This window comes from Bos grunniens, chromosome 5 (assembly GCF_055505025.1).
Source record: "Bos grunniens cultivar Pamir isolate PY7600 chromosome 5, Bosgru_T2T1.0, whole genome shotgun sequence".
NCBI classification, from domain to species: Eukaryota; Metazoa; Chordata; class Mammalia; order Artiodactyla; family Bovidae; genus Bos; species Bos grunniens.
In genome coordinates, this window is record NC_141169.1 from 41,368,456 (window position 1) to 41,387,786 (window position 19,331).

Here is a 19,331-nt window from a genome sequence, read left to right on the forward strand (position 1 = left end):
CTGTTTGAACTGCAAACTTTTTGAAGAGGGGATCCATAACCTAATCATCTCCAGATTACCAAGAGTTCCAAGCACAGCTCTTTAGGTATAACACCTGTTCAATAGCCACTTGCACAAATGTGTCTTTAGAAAGCACCCATTCTGATTCAGGCTGGTGCCGGTGCTAAGTTGCTTCAGTCATGTCTGACTCTCTGTGACCCCCAAGGACTGTAGTCTCCCAGGCTCCACTGTCCATGGGACTCTCAAGGCAAGAATAATGGAATGTGTTGCCATGCCCTCCTCAAGATCTTCCCGACCCAGGGATTGAACCCACGTCTCTTAAGTCTCCTGCATTGGCAGGCGGGTTCTTTACACTACCACCACCTGGAAAGCTCCTAACTCAGGCTGCCTCGGGTGAAAACCTTCCATTATATAAGCTGTGACCTTAAAATCTTTGTATCTTATGTCTCAGTTTCGTCATTGGTAAAATGGGGGCGGGGTGGGGGGAGGAGCGGGTAGAATCTGACTGATGGGTTGCTATGAGAATTTTAAAATTTCATATGAAGTACTTTGAATAATGCCTTACACATTTGTTATTAACTAAATATAAATGAATGGGCTTTAATATTTTTACAACCTCTTGAATTATCTCCTCTGCAAAAGTAAACAAATACAGTTTCTCCTACTGTTTGGCTTTATATTCATAATCACTTTCCTCTATACACTTCCCAATATGCATATGTCCTTTCCTAAAGAATTTTGCAAGACAAGCAGGAACAAGTCAAATGATATTTATTAAAGTAAGTAGGTCTTTAGTATTATTCTTTTAAAGCACAGGCTCAATCACTTCAATAAGTTATTGTTATAAAAAAGGAGGAAGTGAACAGTACCAGATTGAAAGCAATTTAAGTGACATAATACTAGATGCAATATGTGCTCCTGAATTAGATACTAAATTACACAAATTTGCTATAATGCACATCTGTTACAATTAATAGTTTGAATATGGTTTAGTTAATAATTGTATACATGTACATCTAAACATCTTATAAGTACCTACTTCAACTTAACATGTCAAAACCATAATTATATTCAAACTTAAAACTACTGGGGTACTGATATTATAGTTACTCACTGACATACTGAATCATATGCTATAGGATGGTATATGCTCAGTTGTTTCAGTCACGTCCGACTCTGTGCGACCTCCTCTGTCCATGAGATTCTCCAGGCAAGAAGACTAAAGTGGATTGCCACGTCCTCCTCCAGGGGATATTCCCAATCCCTAACTACAGGATGGTATAGTATGGCATAATTACAGCATGATAGAATACGGTTATTTGTGTGGCATGCTATGGTAATACAGTATGTTATCACAGAGTGAAGTAGATGATTAAGCCTTTACCTAATAGAGAAATGTATTTATATATTGATATGCTTATAAGGTCAATAAAGCAGAAATAAACCTTATAAGCATAGTTGATTGACTATGCCAAAGCCTTTGACTGTGTGGATGATAATAAACTGTGGAAAATTCTGAAAGAGATGCGAATACCAGACCACCTGACCTGCCTCTTGAGAAACCTATATGCAGGTCAGGAAGCAACAGTTAGAACTAGACATGGAACAATAGACTGGTTCCAAATAGGAAAAGGAGTACGTCAAGGCTGTATATTGTCACCCTGCTTATTTAACCTCTATACAGAGTACATCATGAGAAACGCTGGGCTGGAAGAAGCACAAGCTGGAATCAAGACTGCCAGGAGAAATATCAATAACCTCAGATGTGCAGATGACACCACCCTTATGGCAGAAAGTGAAGAGGAACTCAAAAGCCTCTTGATGAAAGTGAAAGAGGAGAGTGAAAATGTTGGCCTAAAGCTCAACATTCAGAAAACGAAGATCATGGCATCTGGTCCCATTACTTCATGGGAAATAGACGGGGAAACAGTGTCAGACTTCATTTTGGGGGACTCCAAAATCACTGCAGATGGTGATTGCAGCCATGAAATTAAAAGACGCATACTCCTTGGAAGGAAAGTTGTGACCAACCTAGATAGCATATTCAAAAGCAGAGACATTACTTTGCCAACAAAGATCCATCTAGTCAAGGCTATGGTTTTTCCAGTGGTCATGTATGGATGTGAGAGTTGGACTGTGAAGAAAGCTGAGCACTGAAGAATTGATGCTTTTGAACTGTGGTGTTGGAGAAGACTCTTAAGAGTCCCTTGGACTGCAAGGAGATCCAATCAGTCCATCCTAAAGGAGATCAGTCCTGGGTGTTCCTTGGAAGGACTGATGCTAAAGCTGAAACTCCAATACTTTGGCCACCTTATGCGAAGAGTTGACTCATTGGAAAAGACCCTGATGTGGGGAGGGATTGGGGGTGGGAGGAGAAGGGGACAACAGAGGCTGAGATGGCTGGATGGCGTCACCGATTCGATGGATATGAGTTTCAGTAAACTCTGGGAGTTGGTGATGGACAGGGAGGCCTGGCGTGCTGCGATTCATGGGGTTGCAAAGAGTTGGACATGACTGAGTGACTGAACTGGAACTGGATGCTTATAAGGTATATCTATTAATATATATTTTCATATATAAAGTATCACCATGAATTTATAATATTATTTTCAAGGGCACCTGTTTAATATACCTAAAAACATTATAAAACTATGATTTATCATTTAAATAAATAATTTCATACATCTAAATTATTACTATCAATGTCACTTCAAAATCATCTCAGAACAATAAAAGAAATTCTATATTCAAAACTTACTTCTTAACTAAAAGAGTATTATTTTATTAACAGACAATTCTGAATGTCTTTTGGTTATCTTTAAAACTCAAATCCACTCTCAGAAGAATAAAGTTGACATCTTTAAGGACAATCAAAAGGATTTTGTTTGCTTTTTTACAATCTATAAAATTTTTTTAAATTCTCAATAATATCCAAGCAAAATTATGTCTGTTAAATTATATCTCAAAAGTTATTTGACAATTTGAATGGGACATGATTCAATTCAAAATTTACTGAATTTTTGTCCAAGTTTCCAGGGGATTTAAAAAAAAAAGACATGACTAAAGAAAGCCCTTTCCTTGAAAAATTCTATACTCTTATACTCAGAAATATAAATACCAATATGACTACAGAAAATGGTAGGTTTAGGAAGATTTCATTTAAAAGGACCAAAAAAATGAACTTCAAAAGTACTGGGACTCTCACAGAGCAAAATAATAACATCCCTGATATTCAGTAGTCAGAAAATCACATCAAAGGTGCCTCCTAATCACCTCCCACATGCATCCTCTCCTGCTTTCTTGGCTGGGCTCCCACTACGTCTCATCTGGCCATCACAGCCTCCAGCCTAGTCTCCTTGCAGGAGGCTCCCCCTGCAAATCATGCTCCACACCATACTACTGCTGTTATAAGTGGCAGCTTTAGTTATGACACTGCAACTTTCAAACACCTTTAATAAAATTTTTGAATTGACTTGCATTAAATAAAGCACAAACTGCTCAGCCTTCTGTTCAAGGCCCTTCCCTCTCAGCCTCTGCCCACCCTTCCACATTCACCCCCAGGCACTGCTCTCCTCAACACCATGCTCCACTCATCCCAGACCATGTGTTCTTTCTCTTTCTGCTTGAAATGCCCCTCCTGGCCTTTTTACCAGGTCAGCCTGACTCACCCGTCAACTGTAAACATCACAATTTCTCACATACTCTTTTGAATAAACTATTTGTGCTTCCATCAATATTTTCATAGACTTTTATAATGTGAAAGTGAAAGTTTCTCGGTCATGTCCAACTCTTTATGACCCCATGGACTGTAGCCTGCCAGACTCCTCTGCCCATGGGATTCTGCAGGCAAAAATACTGGCGTGGATTGCCATGCCCTTCTCCAGAGGATCTTCCCAAGCCAGGGATTGAACTCAGGTCTCCCTCATTGTAGGTGGATTCTTTACCATCTGAGCTACCAGGGAAGCCCCGTAACAGGCTCTCTCAGCTGTCTGGTAATTAACTATCTGTCTCTGTACCTCTAAGCTCCCAAAAGTAGTACAATCCTATCTTTTTTCATCTTTTTTTCAGACCTTTGCAGTCATCACAATGTATAGAACATAAGTGGCAATTAATAAATACATAATAAAGGAAAGGAGGAGGAGGTGTTTTAAATGGGTTTGGAGACAAATGAAGTCATAATAAATGTAAGCAGGATGTAAATGGGGTACAATGGACACTATTGTAGTTAATGAGTAAAAGCCACATGGTTATATTTGAGAAAGATGCATTCAACCACAGAGTAGAAGAAGGACTGGAAAGAGGCAAGAGAGGAAGTGTGAAAATTAGTTAGCTATTATTATAATTAAGACAGAAAACAAACAAAAAACTTGAACTCAGCAATGTCAACAGAAATACAAAAAAAATAGCAGAGATGACACTATCCTTGGAGTTGAAGCACCACACTATGTTGCAGTTATTTTTCTGTAAATAAACTATTGATGCTTCTTATTAAATTTTAATGTAAATTTATCTGACTCCTCTATCTCATCATTTTCCCTCTAGTTTTATTTTTGGGCTAGTGCAAAGATTTGAATTTGGTTGGCAGAAACCAGTCCTTTAATTTTTGCCTAGAAAGTTGATATTTCATGAAAAGTCAAAATATTTATTTACAATGACAGCTCTTCCCACAATCAACTATGTGACTTACCTGGAACTATAAAATGTAACATAGCTCGAAGTGCTTCCAGCTGCACGGATAATGATGTCTCATGACTTTTCATGACTGTTATTATTTTGGGAACCACTGCTGCCATTGTATCCAGGGAAGTGCTACTGGAGATATAATATTGAAATGCTTATTAAAAGTCCAACCTGATTCCAATACAAACACCAATTTGAAACAAGTACAAGAAAACAGAACTATTTTATCAGAAAAGGCTATGTGAACTCAGTGATATGAGCAAACACAATTTAAATTCTTATTTGGTTAAACTTTGACCCCAAGAAGTTACATTCACAGTAAATTGGAAGTCTTTTACTTAGTTTCCCGGAACTAACAACCTCCTTTTGATCTGTACAGGGTCACTGGCAACAACTCCTGGAAAGAAGGTATTATTTGCATTTTCTAGGTAAAGAATTTAGGCTGATAGAGGTTAAACATCAAGGTCCTTTCACTGGAACATGACAGAGCCAGGGCTGGAATGCAAACTCTGACCGCCAAGTACAGAGAGCTGTTTACAGCATAACCACCTGCCTGTTCCTGATTAACACCACTGGACTTCTTGTATGGTAGTCTTAATTAGTTTTATTTGCACTAAAGTTTCTCTAAGGCATTTTAGCTATTATTTAACATACACACAAATGTATGTTAATCAAAACATAAATGTAGATGTCAGTAGGTCCTACCAAATTTAATAGAGGCAACCCTTGCTTTTACATAGTACCATACTGACTAAAACTTCTGCATATCGGATCTGGGTCCTCACTTTGCATGGGTCTATGAGAGGATGAGATGGCTGTATGGCATCACTGACTCGATGGACGTGAGTCTCAGTGAACTCTGGGAGTTGGTGATGGACAAGGAGGCCTGGCGTGCTGTGATTCATGGGGTCACAGAGTCGGACACGACTGAGCGACTGATCTGATCTGATCTGATCTGATGGTTACTGACATATAGTCCCTCTTTACCATCTTAAAGTCCCAGTTTAAACACATCCCCTCTTTGTAGCCTCTCTCCTTTGGTCACCCTAGCTTGATTCACCAATACCCTATGATCTTACACATCTCTGTCATTGAATTATCACACTGTATTGTAAATATCTGCTTAAAAATGAGATTTTTAGGGGCAGACACGTTGTCATAGTCAATTCTGAATCCCTAGAACTAGAAATTCATGCATTTTACATATGAGGAAACAGCCAGAAAGATTAATTGCCCAGAATCTACAACATCTTAAACTGTCCATTATTCCACTGTATTTTTCCCTCCTTAAGAAGGTTCACACACTGACAGGACCATAAACAATCACAATTTAACATAAACTTTTAATTTAAATGTCAAGAACAACATTTTAAAAAGAGAGAGATTGTTTAAAGTTATGATATATAAACATAAATAGATAAGCTGGACTTATTAAATTATATTAAATTATTACATTTACATTACATTAAAAACAATGTATTTTTACATTAAAAACAATGTAATGCCGTTCATTCTAAGTCTGTAAACACGTTACATACAGTTTATCATGCTACATGCATTTCACTTAGTCATATTTGAAAGTGAAAGTGTGAGTCATTCAGTCATTTCTGACTCTCTGAGACCGCAGGCTCCTCTGTCCATGGAACTCTCCAGGCAAGAATACTGGAGTAGGTAGCCACTCCCTTCTCCAGAAGATCTTCCCAGTCCAGGGATCAAACCCGGGTCTCCTGCCTAGGAGGCAGATTTTTTTACCATCTGAGCCAACAGGGAAGCCCTATTAATATTTAATACCTGTTAGTAAAAACAGTTATGTTTTACTGGGGGCTTAAAACACACCAGTCATTTTCCTAAGTCTTTTGTTCAAACTTATTTAATCCTTACATTATAAGCCAAAAATTTATGAATTTGTTATTATTATTCCTCATCACCAATGAGGATTCTGAAGTTTAGAGATCAAATAGTTGACTCAAATTAGTGGGAAAACCAGGACTCAAAATCAGTTTTTACTGCAACATCTGTGCCATTTGACACAGGACAGTTTTTTAATGCTCTTTTTCTGTTTGAAATGTATTTAGACTATGTCAAAGTTAGCTTGCATTCTTTGACCTAATAAAGTACAAAAATGTGCTGAGCACATCCTTCAGGAGGAGATAACCCTCTGTATTTTTTTTTAATTTAATTTAATTTAATTTTTTAACTTTACAATATTGTATTGGTTTTGCCATATATCAAAATAAATCCGCCACAGGTATACATGTGTTCCCCATCCTGAACCCTTCTCCCTCTTCCCTCCCCATACCATCCCTCTGGGTCGTTCCAGTGCACCAGGCCAAGCATCCAGTATCGTGCATCGAACCTGGACTGGCGACTCATTTCATATATGATATTATACATGTTCCTCTGTATTAACTCAGTTTTAGCCTTTTAAACAAATTTTAGATAGATTTCACTCCCCTTCCCTCCCCACCCTGCCACTACTTGCCATTCTACCCCAAACCTGCATTATCCATTCCCAGATAAATGAGACAGTCTCTCTGTGCCACAAACTAGACATATAATCTTAACATCTCTATGCTTGAACTAAAAGTGATAAAATGCTTCCCCAGGTAAGGAATGAGAGCAGGAAGAAAAGACAAAGCTAATTCTAATGAATGAATTTTGATAAATATTAGTTGTGAGAAAGCAACAATTAGAAGCCATATCCATATCCTAATTTTACATGTTATATCTTCCACATAACAAAATTTTAAAAACTGTTTAAGGTTATGTGCTATATAAGCACCATTTTTCAAAACACAGTCAATACCAATCATAAAGCACAAAAGCAAATTTTCAACATATTTCTATATATAAATAAAATAAGTCTATGTATTACTGACATGAGATTATGTTGCAAAATGTTTCCATCTTCAAATGCCTTTTCTTTTTATTCTTACAATTATGCTCAAAATATTGATATTATACCTGGTCCAATATTATATATTCTACATAAATTCATAAATATTTATTACCTTTCTTCGAAAAGATGATTTAGCATTTTACAGCCACTTTCAGCCACTTCAGGAGAATGCATATGCTTCTGCATTAACTCCAATACATTCAGATATATTCCTTTTGACAACAGGATCTTTCTAAAATTAACTACAAGATTTTTTAAATGTTACTTGAATAAATGAAAGGACATTTTCATAATCTTGCAATAAGACAAATACTATTAAAGATAATCAAAGTTCATCAGAATGTATATACAACTATATATTAATTTATATTTCAGTGACAACTTAAATCGGAGAAGGCGATGGCATCCCACTCCAGTACTCTTGCCTGGAAAATCCCATGGACGGAGGAGCCTGGTAGGCTGCAGTCCATGGGGTCGCTAAGAGTCGGACACTACTGAGCGACTTCATTTTCACTTTTCATTTTCATGCATTGGAGAAGGAAATGGCAACCCACTCCAGGGTTCTTGCCTGGAGAATCCCAGGGACAGCGGAGCCTGGTGGGCTGCTGTCCATGGGGTCACACAGAGTCGGACATGACTGAAGTGACTTAGCAGTAGCAGACAACTTAAATATCATTAATTTTTTTCTTTAAAATATATACTATTTCCAATGTTTTCATATTTATTAACCATTTGAGGTTTTAGTGTGAAAGTTTCATTCACAGAGAAAACTAGGGGAATGCGATTACCATTCTTGTGAAAAGAATATTTTTGAAGAAACACATTTTTACATAATGCCCTCCAACATAAGAATGAAAACTAAATTTCATTCTAATTATAAAGCAACTTCACAAAATAACTGAACTGATGTAGAGAAGAGGCTCACTGGTGACCTGGGAATAAGTTATAGATGAGTGAAGATCCTATCAGCTCTTAAGGGATGGAGGAAGTAAGACTGAAACCAGGTTGGGTTGCCCTCAGCCTTCTCCACTTACTCCAGTGGACCATGCAAACATTATCATTTCTATCTGTGCTATGATACACAAAGTTATGAAAAGCACTAATAAAAAACATATAAAACATAACTATATATTTTCACAAAATAATAACAAAGCTTAAGAAACAGACTGCTTTACAATTGACTTCACAGTATGTGTGGGAAATGATTATGAAATAATTTTCCTCTTCATAATAAACTTTCTTCAGTAAATGCAAATCCAGGGTCTTGAAAGTTTCCATAATACCTTAAAGTTTCCATATAAATACCATTTATCTTGAAGCCTCTATATAAATATCAATTCCAACATTATAAACTATATTTTAATATTGAAGGTGGGAGGAATGAAACTGAGAGAGCTTTAAATACTATTTTTTTTAAATTAGTTATGCATATGAAATTGAGAATAAAAGAAAAGATCAGACAAAACTTGTAAGTAGAAGTAATATATGTATTCTAAATTACTGACAAAATCTGAAAACTCATACTTTTTCAAAATCTAAAAAATCATCAAAATATGGTAAGAAGTTGGTTATTCAAGTGTTGATGAGGAAGTAGATAAAAGGTAATGAAAAATGGTACAGTTGCTATGGAAAACAGTATAGAGATTCCTTAAAAAACTATGAACAGAACTACCACATAATCCAGGTATCCCACATCTGGATATTTATATTTTAAAAAACATGAAAATACCACTAATTTGAAAAGATATATGTACCCCTATGTTCTTCATAGTATTATTTATAATATCCAAGATACAGAAACAACCTAAGTGCCCATTAGCCAATGAATGCATAAAGAAGGTATGACATACATATATGGTGCAATACTACTCAATCACGAAAAAAGATGAAACCGTGTCATTTGCACCAACATGGATGGACCCTGATGGTATTATGCTAAATGAAATCAGTCAGATGATGAAAGATAAAGACTGTATGATTTCACTCACACGTAGAATATAAAAAACAAAATAAATGAACAAACCAACCAAAAACACTGTGGCAGTTACCAGAGGGGAAAGGGGTAGAGGTGGGTGAAGTGTGTAAAGGGGATGAACAGTATGGTGATAAATGGAAACTAAATTTTTGGTAGTGAGCACACTGCAGTGTATATATAAGTAGAAATAAAATGTTGTACACATAAAACTTAGTATAAACAAATGCTAGTCCAATAAAAAAATTTTACTGATTTTTAATTAATCAATTAAAAAAAGAATAATTTGATTATTTTGCTCAGTCAAATCAAAAGCTTTAACAGCTCCTCCTAAAATGGCTAAATTCTAACTAAGGAAATAATTTACATCATAGGAGTTATTCTAGATCAGCAGTTCCCACACTTCAGAGTACACAAGAATTCTCTCAGGGACTTGTTAAAACAGATTGCTGAGTTTCAACTACACAGTTTATGATGCACTGGGTCTGTATGGGGCCCTAGAACTTACATTTTTTAAAAGTCCCCAAATGATGCTGCTGGTCCAGAGACCACACTTTAACAATCACTGTCTTGGACATGAACTCAATTTGAGATTTGAAAAGAACAGAAATTTCCTCATACAGTACACCTTGGAGAAAAAATTACAGCATGGAGTCACTTTAGAGTTTATAGAGTTTACATCTCATTAACCAGCTCTCTACACAATACCCATGACCTCTTCTACACCATTTTAGCAATAAATTATCTGTTATAAAAGACCAATAACAAAAAGCAACTTCCTTCAGGCCTTCACTTCAACAGTTACCTTGTTTCCTCACTGCATAGTCACAATTTCATCACCACTGAACACTAACATGTATACTTTTTCTTTGCTTCATATTTTTTTTTTGGCTTCACATTCTTTGTAATACAGTCAAGGTTCACATATCATATATATCAATTAGCCTTTTTACTTATCTTTCCCACTAGAGTAAAAGCTTCATGAACCTGGGATTTCTATTTATCTGATGTAGCTCAGGTGTCTAAGGCTCAATAAATACTAATTTTATTAACTAATCAATTAAATGAATAAAATGTCACACAAGATGTTTGAACCTTGACCTGGGAACCACCATGACAAAACCCAGTTTTGTTGACCACCAAACCAATTATTTCCCTATAAAACTATATCCAGCCCTTCCTATGCAATGTTCCCAAGTGTCTTTCAATGGAGACTGGTGAATGAGCTGCTTAAGTTCTTACTATTCTCATAAGGCAGAACTCCAAGGACTATGCAAAGGGATCCGAGGAAAGTTAACATGGCTGGGAACCAAGAACAAAGAAGTATGAAGTCAGAAAGACCAGATAATTGAGTCTGAACAAAGAAATCAAGGTTAATTTCAAATGTAACCAATCCTGAGGCACCATAGTAAGAATCAACCCTTGATCAGGGAGTGATCAAGATTGCACAGAAGATTCTTCTCAGGGAAAACCCTGAACTCACTTCCTCCCATGAGCACACCAAAATTATAACTACTTACAGTGCAACAATCTATGAAAATTATCTGAAAACTAGCAGAAAAGATATTCCACAAGTAAAGATATAAAGAAGGAACTACATGAGATGACAGGAAGGATGGGGAATGTGATACAGTGAACACCCACACTACCAAATAAGCAACCAATAAACAAGAGGATAATCAAAGAGGTTATTTACAGAAGTTCTCCCTATGAATCAAGGGGTCCAAGCACCTCATTAATCCCTCAAACCTGGAGGTACTGGGCTTGAGCCCCTAGAACATTTGGCTTTAAAATCCAGCAGGGCTTGCACAACGAGAGAGCAAGAGGGCTATAGGAATCAGAGACTTCACTCTTAAAGAGCCCATGAAAAGTCTCATACACTTGGAAACCTAGCATGCAATAGGTTTAGAAGAGTCTGGATCAGACCCACTTGCTATCTTGGAGAGTCTCTCAGGGAGACAGAAGGCAACTGGGACCCCCTTGGGAGAGTCACTCCAGAAGATGCCGCTGACAGCCATTTGATGTAGCATATTTTACCACGAGGACATTGGTACCGGCAAGTGCCATTTTTGGGTTCTGCATCTATCCAAGCATCAGCTGTGCTTACCAGCAGGTAGGCACCAGAACTGAAAATCCCCAGGGCCCATAGTCAGCTGCCCTGGGACTCCCAGGCTCACAGCCAGCTAACCAGGGACCTTACGCTACCAAGCAGCATGTTAACTCCAGCTCCAAAACCCTGTGTCTGCAGTTAACTGCTCCAAGACCTCCCAGACCTTAAGTCAGCCATGCCAAGACACAGCTCCACTTACCCGTGGGATGGAACCAGTTCCAGAAACCCCTAGTCTGTGCAGTCAGCCATACTACGACCCTGTCTTGAGCACCAACGACCAGCAGCCTCTACACAAGGAGGTCTCGGCAGCTAACCCACCAGAAATGGGCCCCACCTACACAGCACCACAACATTCAGTGGCCCACTCAGACCATGCAGAGGGCACCACTAGATCATACAGCTCTGTTAACCAGAAAGGAGTGTACTATAAGGACACTCCTGTAAGATTAGGAAACATAATCAATCTAACTCAATATACAAACAAAAACAAAGAATTATGCAAAATGAGGCAACACAGGAATATGCTCCAAATGAAGGAACAAGATAAAATCTCAGAAGAAGAATTAGCCAAATGGAGATAAGCAATCTACCGACATCAGCTCAAGGTAATGATCATAAAGATCCTCAACAAACTCAGGAGAAGAATGATGAATATAGTGAGTTTATCAAAAAGCTAGAAAATATAAAGAAGAATGAAACAGAGTTGAAACAGGATACAAAAACCAAAATTAAAATTATATACAAAAATCAACAGTAGATTAAATGATATAGAGGAATAGATCAGTGAACTAGAAAACAGTGTGATGAAAATCACACAAGCTGAACAAACAGAGGAAAAGAAATTTTAAAATATGAGAACTCCCAGACAACATCAAGCATACTAACATTTTCATATAGAGATCCAAAAAGGAAAAGAGAGAGAGAATGGTAGACAAATTATTTGAAGTGATAATAGCTGAAAAATTCCCTAAACTTGGAAAGGAATAGATATCCAGGTCCAAGAAGTACAAAGTCTCAAACAAGATCAATAAAGAGAGGTCCATAAAAAGACACATTGTAATTAAAATGACAAAACTTGAAGACTAAGAGAGAATATTAAAGCAAAAAAGAAGCAATAGTTATATACAAAGGTATTCCCATAAGTCTGTCAGCTGACTTTTCCATATTAAATTTTGCAGAATACCAGGGAATAGTGGGATCCATTCAAAATGCTGAAAGGAAAAAATAGTCTATCCAGTAAGGTTATCATTCATCTGAAGGAGGGATAAGAGTTTTTACAGACAAGCAAAACCTAAAAAGAGTTCTGCACCATTAAACTAGCTATTAAAAAAATGTTGGAGAGACTTCTCTAAGTGGAAAAAAAGAAGCCCACAACTAGAAAACAAAATTTATGAAAGGAAAAGATCATTGGTAGAAGCAAATGAGAGTAGCAGATCACCCACTTAACAAACTAGTAGGAATAGTAAAATTATCAATGTCTACCGTAAGTATACATAGAGATAAAACAAAAAGATGCAAAATATGATGTAAAAAACATTAAATGAGACAGTAGCAAAATTTGACTCAGTTGTATTAAGGTGGATGAACCTAGAGCCTGTTTTACAGAGTGAAGTAAGTCAGAAAAGAATAAAACAAATATATACTATCACATATATATGGAATCTATAAAAACATTATTGATGAACCTATCTGCAGAGCAGGAATAGAGATGGAGCTGTAGAGAACAAATTTGTGGACATGGAGAGGAAGGTGAGGGAACAAACTGAAAAAGTAGCATTGACATATATACACTGCTGCTGCTGCTAAGTTGCTTCAGTCATGTCCAACTCTGTGCGACCCCGTAGACAACAGCCCACTAGGCTCTTCTGTCCCTGGGATTCTCCAGGCAAGAATACTGGAGTGGGTTGCCATTTCCTTCTCCGATGCATTACCATGTGCAAAACAGATACCTAGTGGGAAGCTGCTATAAACACAGGGAGCTCAGCTTGGTGCTCTGTGACAACCTAGAGCGGTGGGATGGTGGGGGTGAGAGGAGGCTCAGGGAGGGGATATATGTATGCTTATAGCTGACTCATGCTATAGCACAGCAGAAACCAGCACAAAATTGTAAAGAAATTATCCACCAATTAAAAATAAACAATAAATTACAATCAAAACCATAGAAATATAAAGAATCATAAGAGATTACTACAATTACATGACTATAAAATGGACAACCTAGAAGAAAAGGACAAATTCCTAGAAATATATAATCTCCCAAGACTGAAGCAGAAAGAAATAGAAAATACAAACAGACTGATTGCCAGTAATGAAACTGAATCAGTAAACAAAAAAAAAAGTAAACAAAAGAAAAAAAAACTCTCAGCAAACAAAAGTCCAGCACCAGTGAGCTTCATAGATGAATTGTACCAAACACTTAAAGAATAGTAAATGCCCCTACTTCTCAAACTATTCTAAAAACTGAAGGGAAAGGAATGCTTGCAAACCCATTCTGCAAGGTCAGCATCACCCTGACACAAAACCAAAGATATCACACAGAAAAAAGAAAATTACAGCCCAATATCACTGATGAGCATAGATGCAGAAATCCTCAACAAAATATTAGCAAACCAAATTCAACAATACATTAAGGGAATCATACAACATGATTCATCCCATGGGTGCAAAGATGGCTGAATATTTACAAATCTGTCAATGTGAAACACCACACTAACAAACTGAAGAAGAAAAACAGCATATGATAATACTAAGAGGCAAAAACAAGTTTTGATAAAATTTAATATCAATTTATGATAAAAACTCTGCACAAAATGAGTTTAGAGGGAGGATATCTCAACATAATAAAGGCCTTATATGAAAAACCTATAGCCAATATCATACTCAATCAGGAAAGCTGAAAACATTTCCTCTAACGTCAGGAAAAAGACAAGGATGCTCACTCACTTCATTTCTATTCAACACAGTATTAGAAGTACCAGCCACAAAAGACAGAAATACAGGGAATCAAAATGGGAGGGGACTGAAACTGTTTGCAGATGACACGATATATATAAAGAAAATTCTAAAGATGCCACCAAAAATACTAGAACTAATAAATGAACTCAGTAAAGCTGCAGATGCAAAATTAATATACAGAAATATGCTATGTTTCTGTATACTAAGAATGAACAGTCAGAAAGGGAAATTAAGACAACAATTCCATATACAACTGTATTAGATAGAATAAATCTAACTAAGGATGTAAAAGACCTATACTCAAAAAACTATAGACACTGGTGAAAGAAAATGAAGATGACACAAACAAATGAAAAGCTATACTGTGTTCATGAATTGGAAGATTTAATACTGCTAAACCAACCAAATTATCCTAGGCAATCTACAGATTCAGTGCAATCGCTATCAAAACATCAATGGCATTTTTCACAGAACTAGAACAAACCATTCTAAAATTTGTATGAAAACACAAAATACCACAAATAGCCAAAATCTTGAAAAAGAACAAAACTGAAGGCAGCATGCACCCTGATTTCAAACTATACTACAAAGCTACAGGAATCAATACAATACGATACTGGCCAAAAAAAAAAAAAAAACAGATACATAAATCAATGGAACAGTTTAGAGAGCCCAGAAATGAAAACTTAGATGTTCATTTAATCTCCAACAAAGTATGCAAAAATATACAATGGGGAAGACAGCTTATTCCATAAATGGTGTTAGGAAAACTGCACAACTACATACAAAAGAATCAAACTAGATTTCTTTTCACATGATATACAAAAATAAACTCAAAACAGATTAAAGAATTAAATGAAAACCTGAAATCATAAAACTCCAAAAATAAAAGAAGCAGTGTGCTCTTTGACAATGATCTTAGCAATATTTTTTTTTTCAATCTATCTCCTCAGGCAAGGGAATGAAAAGTAAAAATGAATAAATGGAACTACATCAAACTAAAAACCTTTTTCCCAATAAAGGAAACCATCAACAAAATGAAATGACCACATACTGAATGGAAGAAGATATGTGTAAATGATATATCTAATAAGGGGTTCATATTCAAAATATACAAAGAATTCATAAAATTCAAGATCAGAAAAACAACATAGTTAAATTGTGGGCAGAAGACCCTATAAACATTTTTCAAAGAAGACTTGGGGATGGCCAACACACACATGAAAAGATATTCAACATTACTAATCATCAAGGAAATACATATCTAACCCATAAAAATTTATCACCTCCCAATTGTCAGAATGGCTGTCATCAAAAAAAAGCACAAATAACAAATGTTGGCAAGGATGTACAGAAAAAGGAATCCTCATGAACGGTTGGTAGAAATCCAAATTGGTGCAAGCATTATGGAAAATAGTATGGACACAGTTCAAAAAACAGAACTACTGTATGATCCAATGATTCCACTCCTGGATATTTACCGAAGAAAACAAAAACACTAATTCAAAAAGATATATGGTCATACTAAGTGAAGTAAGCCAGACAAAGAAAGACAAATATGATATTATTTATGTAAGGAATCTAAAAAAGTGAAACAAATGAACTTATTTTCAAAACAGAAACAAACTCACAGACATAGAAAACAAACTTATGGTTACCACAGGGTGGGGAAGAGATAAATTAGGAGTTGGGGTCTAAAATATACATACTACTATATATAAAATAGATAACCAACAAGGACCTACTATATAGCACAGGGAACTATGCTCAATATTGTATAATAACCTATAATGGAAGAGACCGTAAAAAAGAAAACATATATATATGTGTGTGTGTATGTATGTGTATATATATATATATATATATAACATATATATGTAAGTATAATTGAATCACTTTGCTGTATACTTGACACTAACACATTATAACTCAAATATATTTCAATAAAAATTGTTTTAAAAAAGAAATAAGGTATATAGACCTATATGTTCATTGTAGCATTATTCGCAGTAACCAAAATACATAAGCAACCTAAATGCTCATTGATAGATGCATAAATAAAGAAGATGTGAATATTACTGAGCCATGAAAAAAAATAAAATCTTGCCACTTGCTGCTGCCTGACAGACCTTATGCTAAGGTGAAAGGGAGTTATGCTAAGTGAAATAATTCAGACAGAGAAAAACACTGTATAATTTTACTCCTATGGGGAACCTAAAAAGCAAAAGAACTGAACAAACAAAACAGAAACATGCTCATAGTACAGTGAACAAACTGGTGGCTGCCAGAGCAGAGGACAGTGGGGGATAAGTGAAATAGGGGAAGGAACTTAAGAGGTACAGACTCCCCATTACAACATAAAGAAGTCATAGGGATGAAAGTGCAGCATGGAAATATAATCTTAATAATGTACTATTTTTTGTATGATGATAGATGATAACTAGACTTATCATGATGACCATTTTGTAATGTACAGAAATATCAAAGCACTGTATTGTGAACCTAGAAATTATAGGGTGCTACAGGTCTGATGTTGGGAGGGATTGGGGGCAGGAGGAAGAGGGGACAAAAGAGGTTGAGATGGCTGGATGGCATCACCGACTCAATGGACGTGAGTCTGAGTGAACTCCGGGAGTTGGTGATGGACGGGGAGGCCTTGCGTGCTGCGATTCATGGGGTCACAAAGAGTCGGACATGACTGAGCGACTGAACTGAACTGAACAGGTCACTTATATTTCAAGAACAGACTAATAGAAAAAGAGATCATATTTGTGGTTACCAAAAGAAGGGTGTACTGAATGAAGGTGGTAAGAAGGTACAAACTCCCATCTATAAGATAGATACTAGGGCTGCAAAGTACAACATACTTAATATGTTATACTGTTGTATGTTATATATGAAAACTGTTAAGAGAGTAAATCCTAATCCTCATCACAAGTAAAACATTTTTTTGTTTTTCTTTCACTTTGCATCTATATGATATGACGGATCTTCACTAAACTTACTGGACTAATCATTTCCTGAGGTAAGTAATTCAAATCATTGTGCTGTACAGCTTAAACTTATTTTGTGATCCCATGAACTGTAGCCTACCAGGCTCCTCGGTCAATGGGATTTTCCAGGCATGAATACTCGAGTGGGTTGCCATTGCCTTCTCCAGCGTATCTTCCCAACCCAGGGATTGAACCAGGGTCTCTCACATTGTAGGCAGATGCTTTACTTTCTGAGCTACCAGGGATGACCTCATACAACACTTTACATCAATTATACTACAATGAAAATTGAAGAAAAAAGAACAAAAAATTTTTTTAAGTAAAAACTGTACATCTTCTAAGTAAAATACCACTGTTTTGCATGAAGCACATGGAGCAGGACAAGCTTTCATCCGGGGACATATCAATGGTACCAGCTAATCAGAGCATGTGATGTCTACCTGGTCACTATAGGCTCCTTATGAATTGAACTACCAGTATAAAAAAAGGGATTAAGCTCACAGCTGATGCGATTGATCCATTTACCAAGAAGAGAGAGGTTGCTACTACACAGTGGCTACAGGAAGCCTGTCTGAGATCTAAAGTAATCTTGAGGAGCCTCTTGATACCTCCATCCGCAACAGTAAAAGTGAACTGAAAATTATAGCAACCGACACAGTACTATATATAAAATAGATAACCAACAAGAACCTTCTATACAGCACAGGGAACTATACTCAATAATTTGTATAATATGTTGCATTTCTATCTCACTATAATGGAAAATTATTTCAATTCCTAAAAGATGATGCTGTGAAAGTGCTGCACTCAATATGCCAGCAAATGTGGAAAACTCAGCAGTGGCCACAGGACTAGAAAAGGTCAGTTTTCATTCCAATCCCCAATTGCACTAATCTCACATGCTAGCAAAATAATGCTCAAAATTGTCCAAGCCAGACTTCAGCTGTACGTGACCTGTGAACTTCCAAACATTCAAGCTTGTTTTAGAAAAGGCAGAAGAACCAGAGATCAAAGTGCCAACATCTGTTCGATCATCGAAAAGCAAGAGAGTTCCAGAAAAACATCTATTTCTACTTTATTGACTATGCCAAAGCCTTTGACTGTGTGGATCACCACAATCTGTGAAATATTCTTAAAGAGATGGGAATACCAGACCACCTGACCTGCCTCTTGAGAAACCTATATGCAGGTCAGGAAGCAACAGTTAGAACTGGACATGGAACAACAGACTGGTTCCAAATAGGAAAAGGAGTACATCAAGGCTGTATATTGTCACCCTGCTGAGTTAACTTATATGCAGAATACATCATGAGAAACGCTGGGCTGGATGAAGCACAAGCTGGAATCAAGATTGCTGGGAGAAATATCAATAACTTCAGATATGCAAATGACACCACCTTTACGGCAGAAACCCAAGAAGAACTAAGCCTCTTGATGAAAGTGAAAGAGGAGAGCAAAAAAGTTGGCTTAAAATTCAACATTCAGAAAACGAAGATCATGGCATCTAGTCCCATCATTTTTAATGGCAAATCAATGGGGAAGCAGTGGAAACAGTGAGAGACTTTATTTTTTTGAGCTCCAAACTCATTGCAGATGGTGACTGCAGCCATAAAATTAAAAGACGCTTGCTCCTTGGAGGAAAAGATATGACCAACCTAGAGAGCATATTAAAAAGCAGAGACATTACTTTGCCAATAAACGTCCATCTAGTCAAGGTTATGG

At 36.6% G+C, this 19,331-nt stretch overlaps 1 protein-coding gene across 4 annotated transcripts in view; it reads right to left on the reverse strand.

The window, feature by feature from the left end:
- The window catches only part of LRRK2 (leucine rich repeat kinase 2), a 211,469-nt gene that overhangs the window by 162,492 nt on the left and 29,646 nt on the right, over positions 1–19,331 (reverse strand). Inside the window, exons 12-14 of one of the 4 annotated variants that reach the window (XM_086399917.1) lie at positions 10,060–10,179; positions 7,692–7,821; positions 4,688–4,809 (exon numbers count right to left, since the gene is read on the reverse strand). In XM_086399917.1, the coding sequence (XP_086256043.1) occupies positions 4,688–4,809; positions 7,692–7,821; positions 10,060–10,179 (372 nt within the window). Of the gene's footprint in view, positions 1–4,687; positions 4,813–7,691; positions 7,822–10,059; positions 10,180–19,331 lie in introns of all 4 variants that reach the window. The other 3 variants (XM_086399916.1, XM_086399919.1, XM_086399918.1) reach the window with 3 other exon arrangements.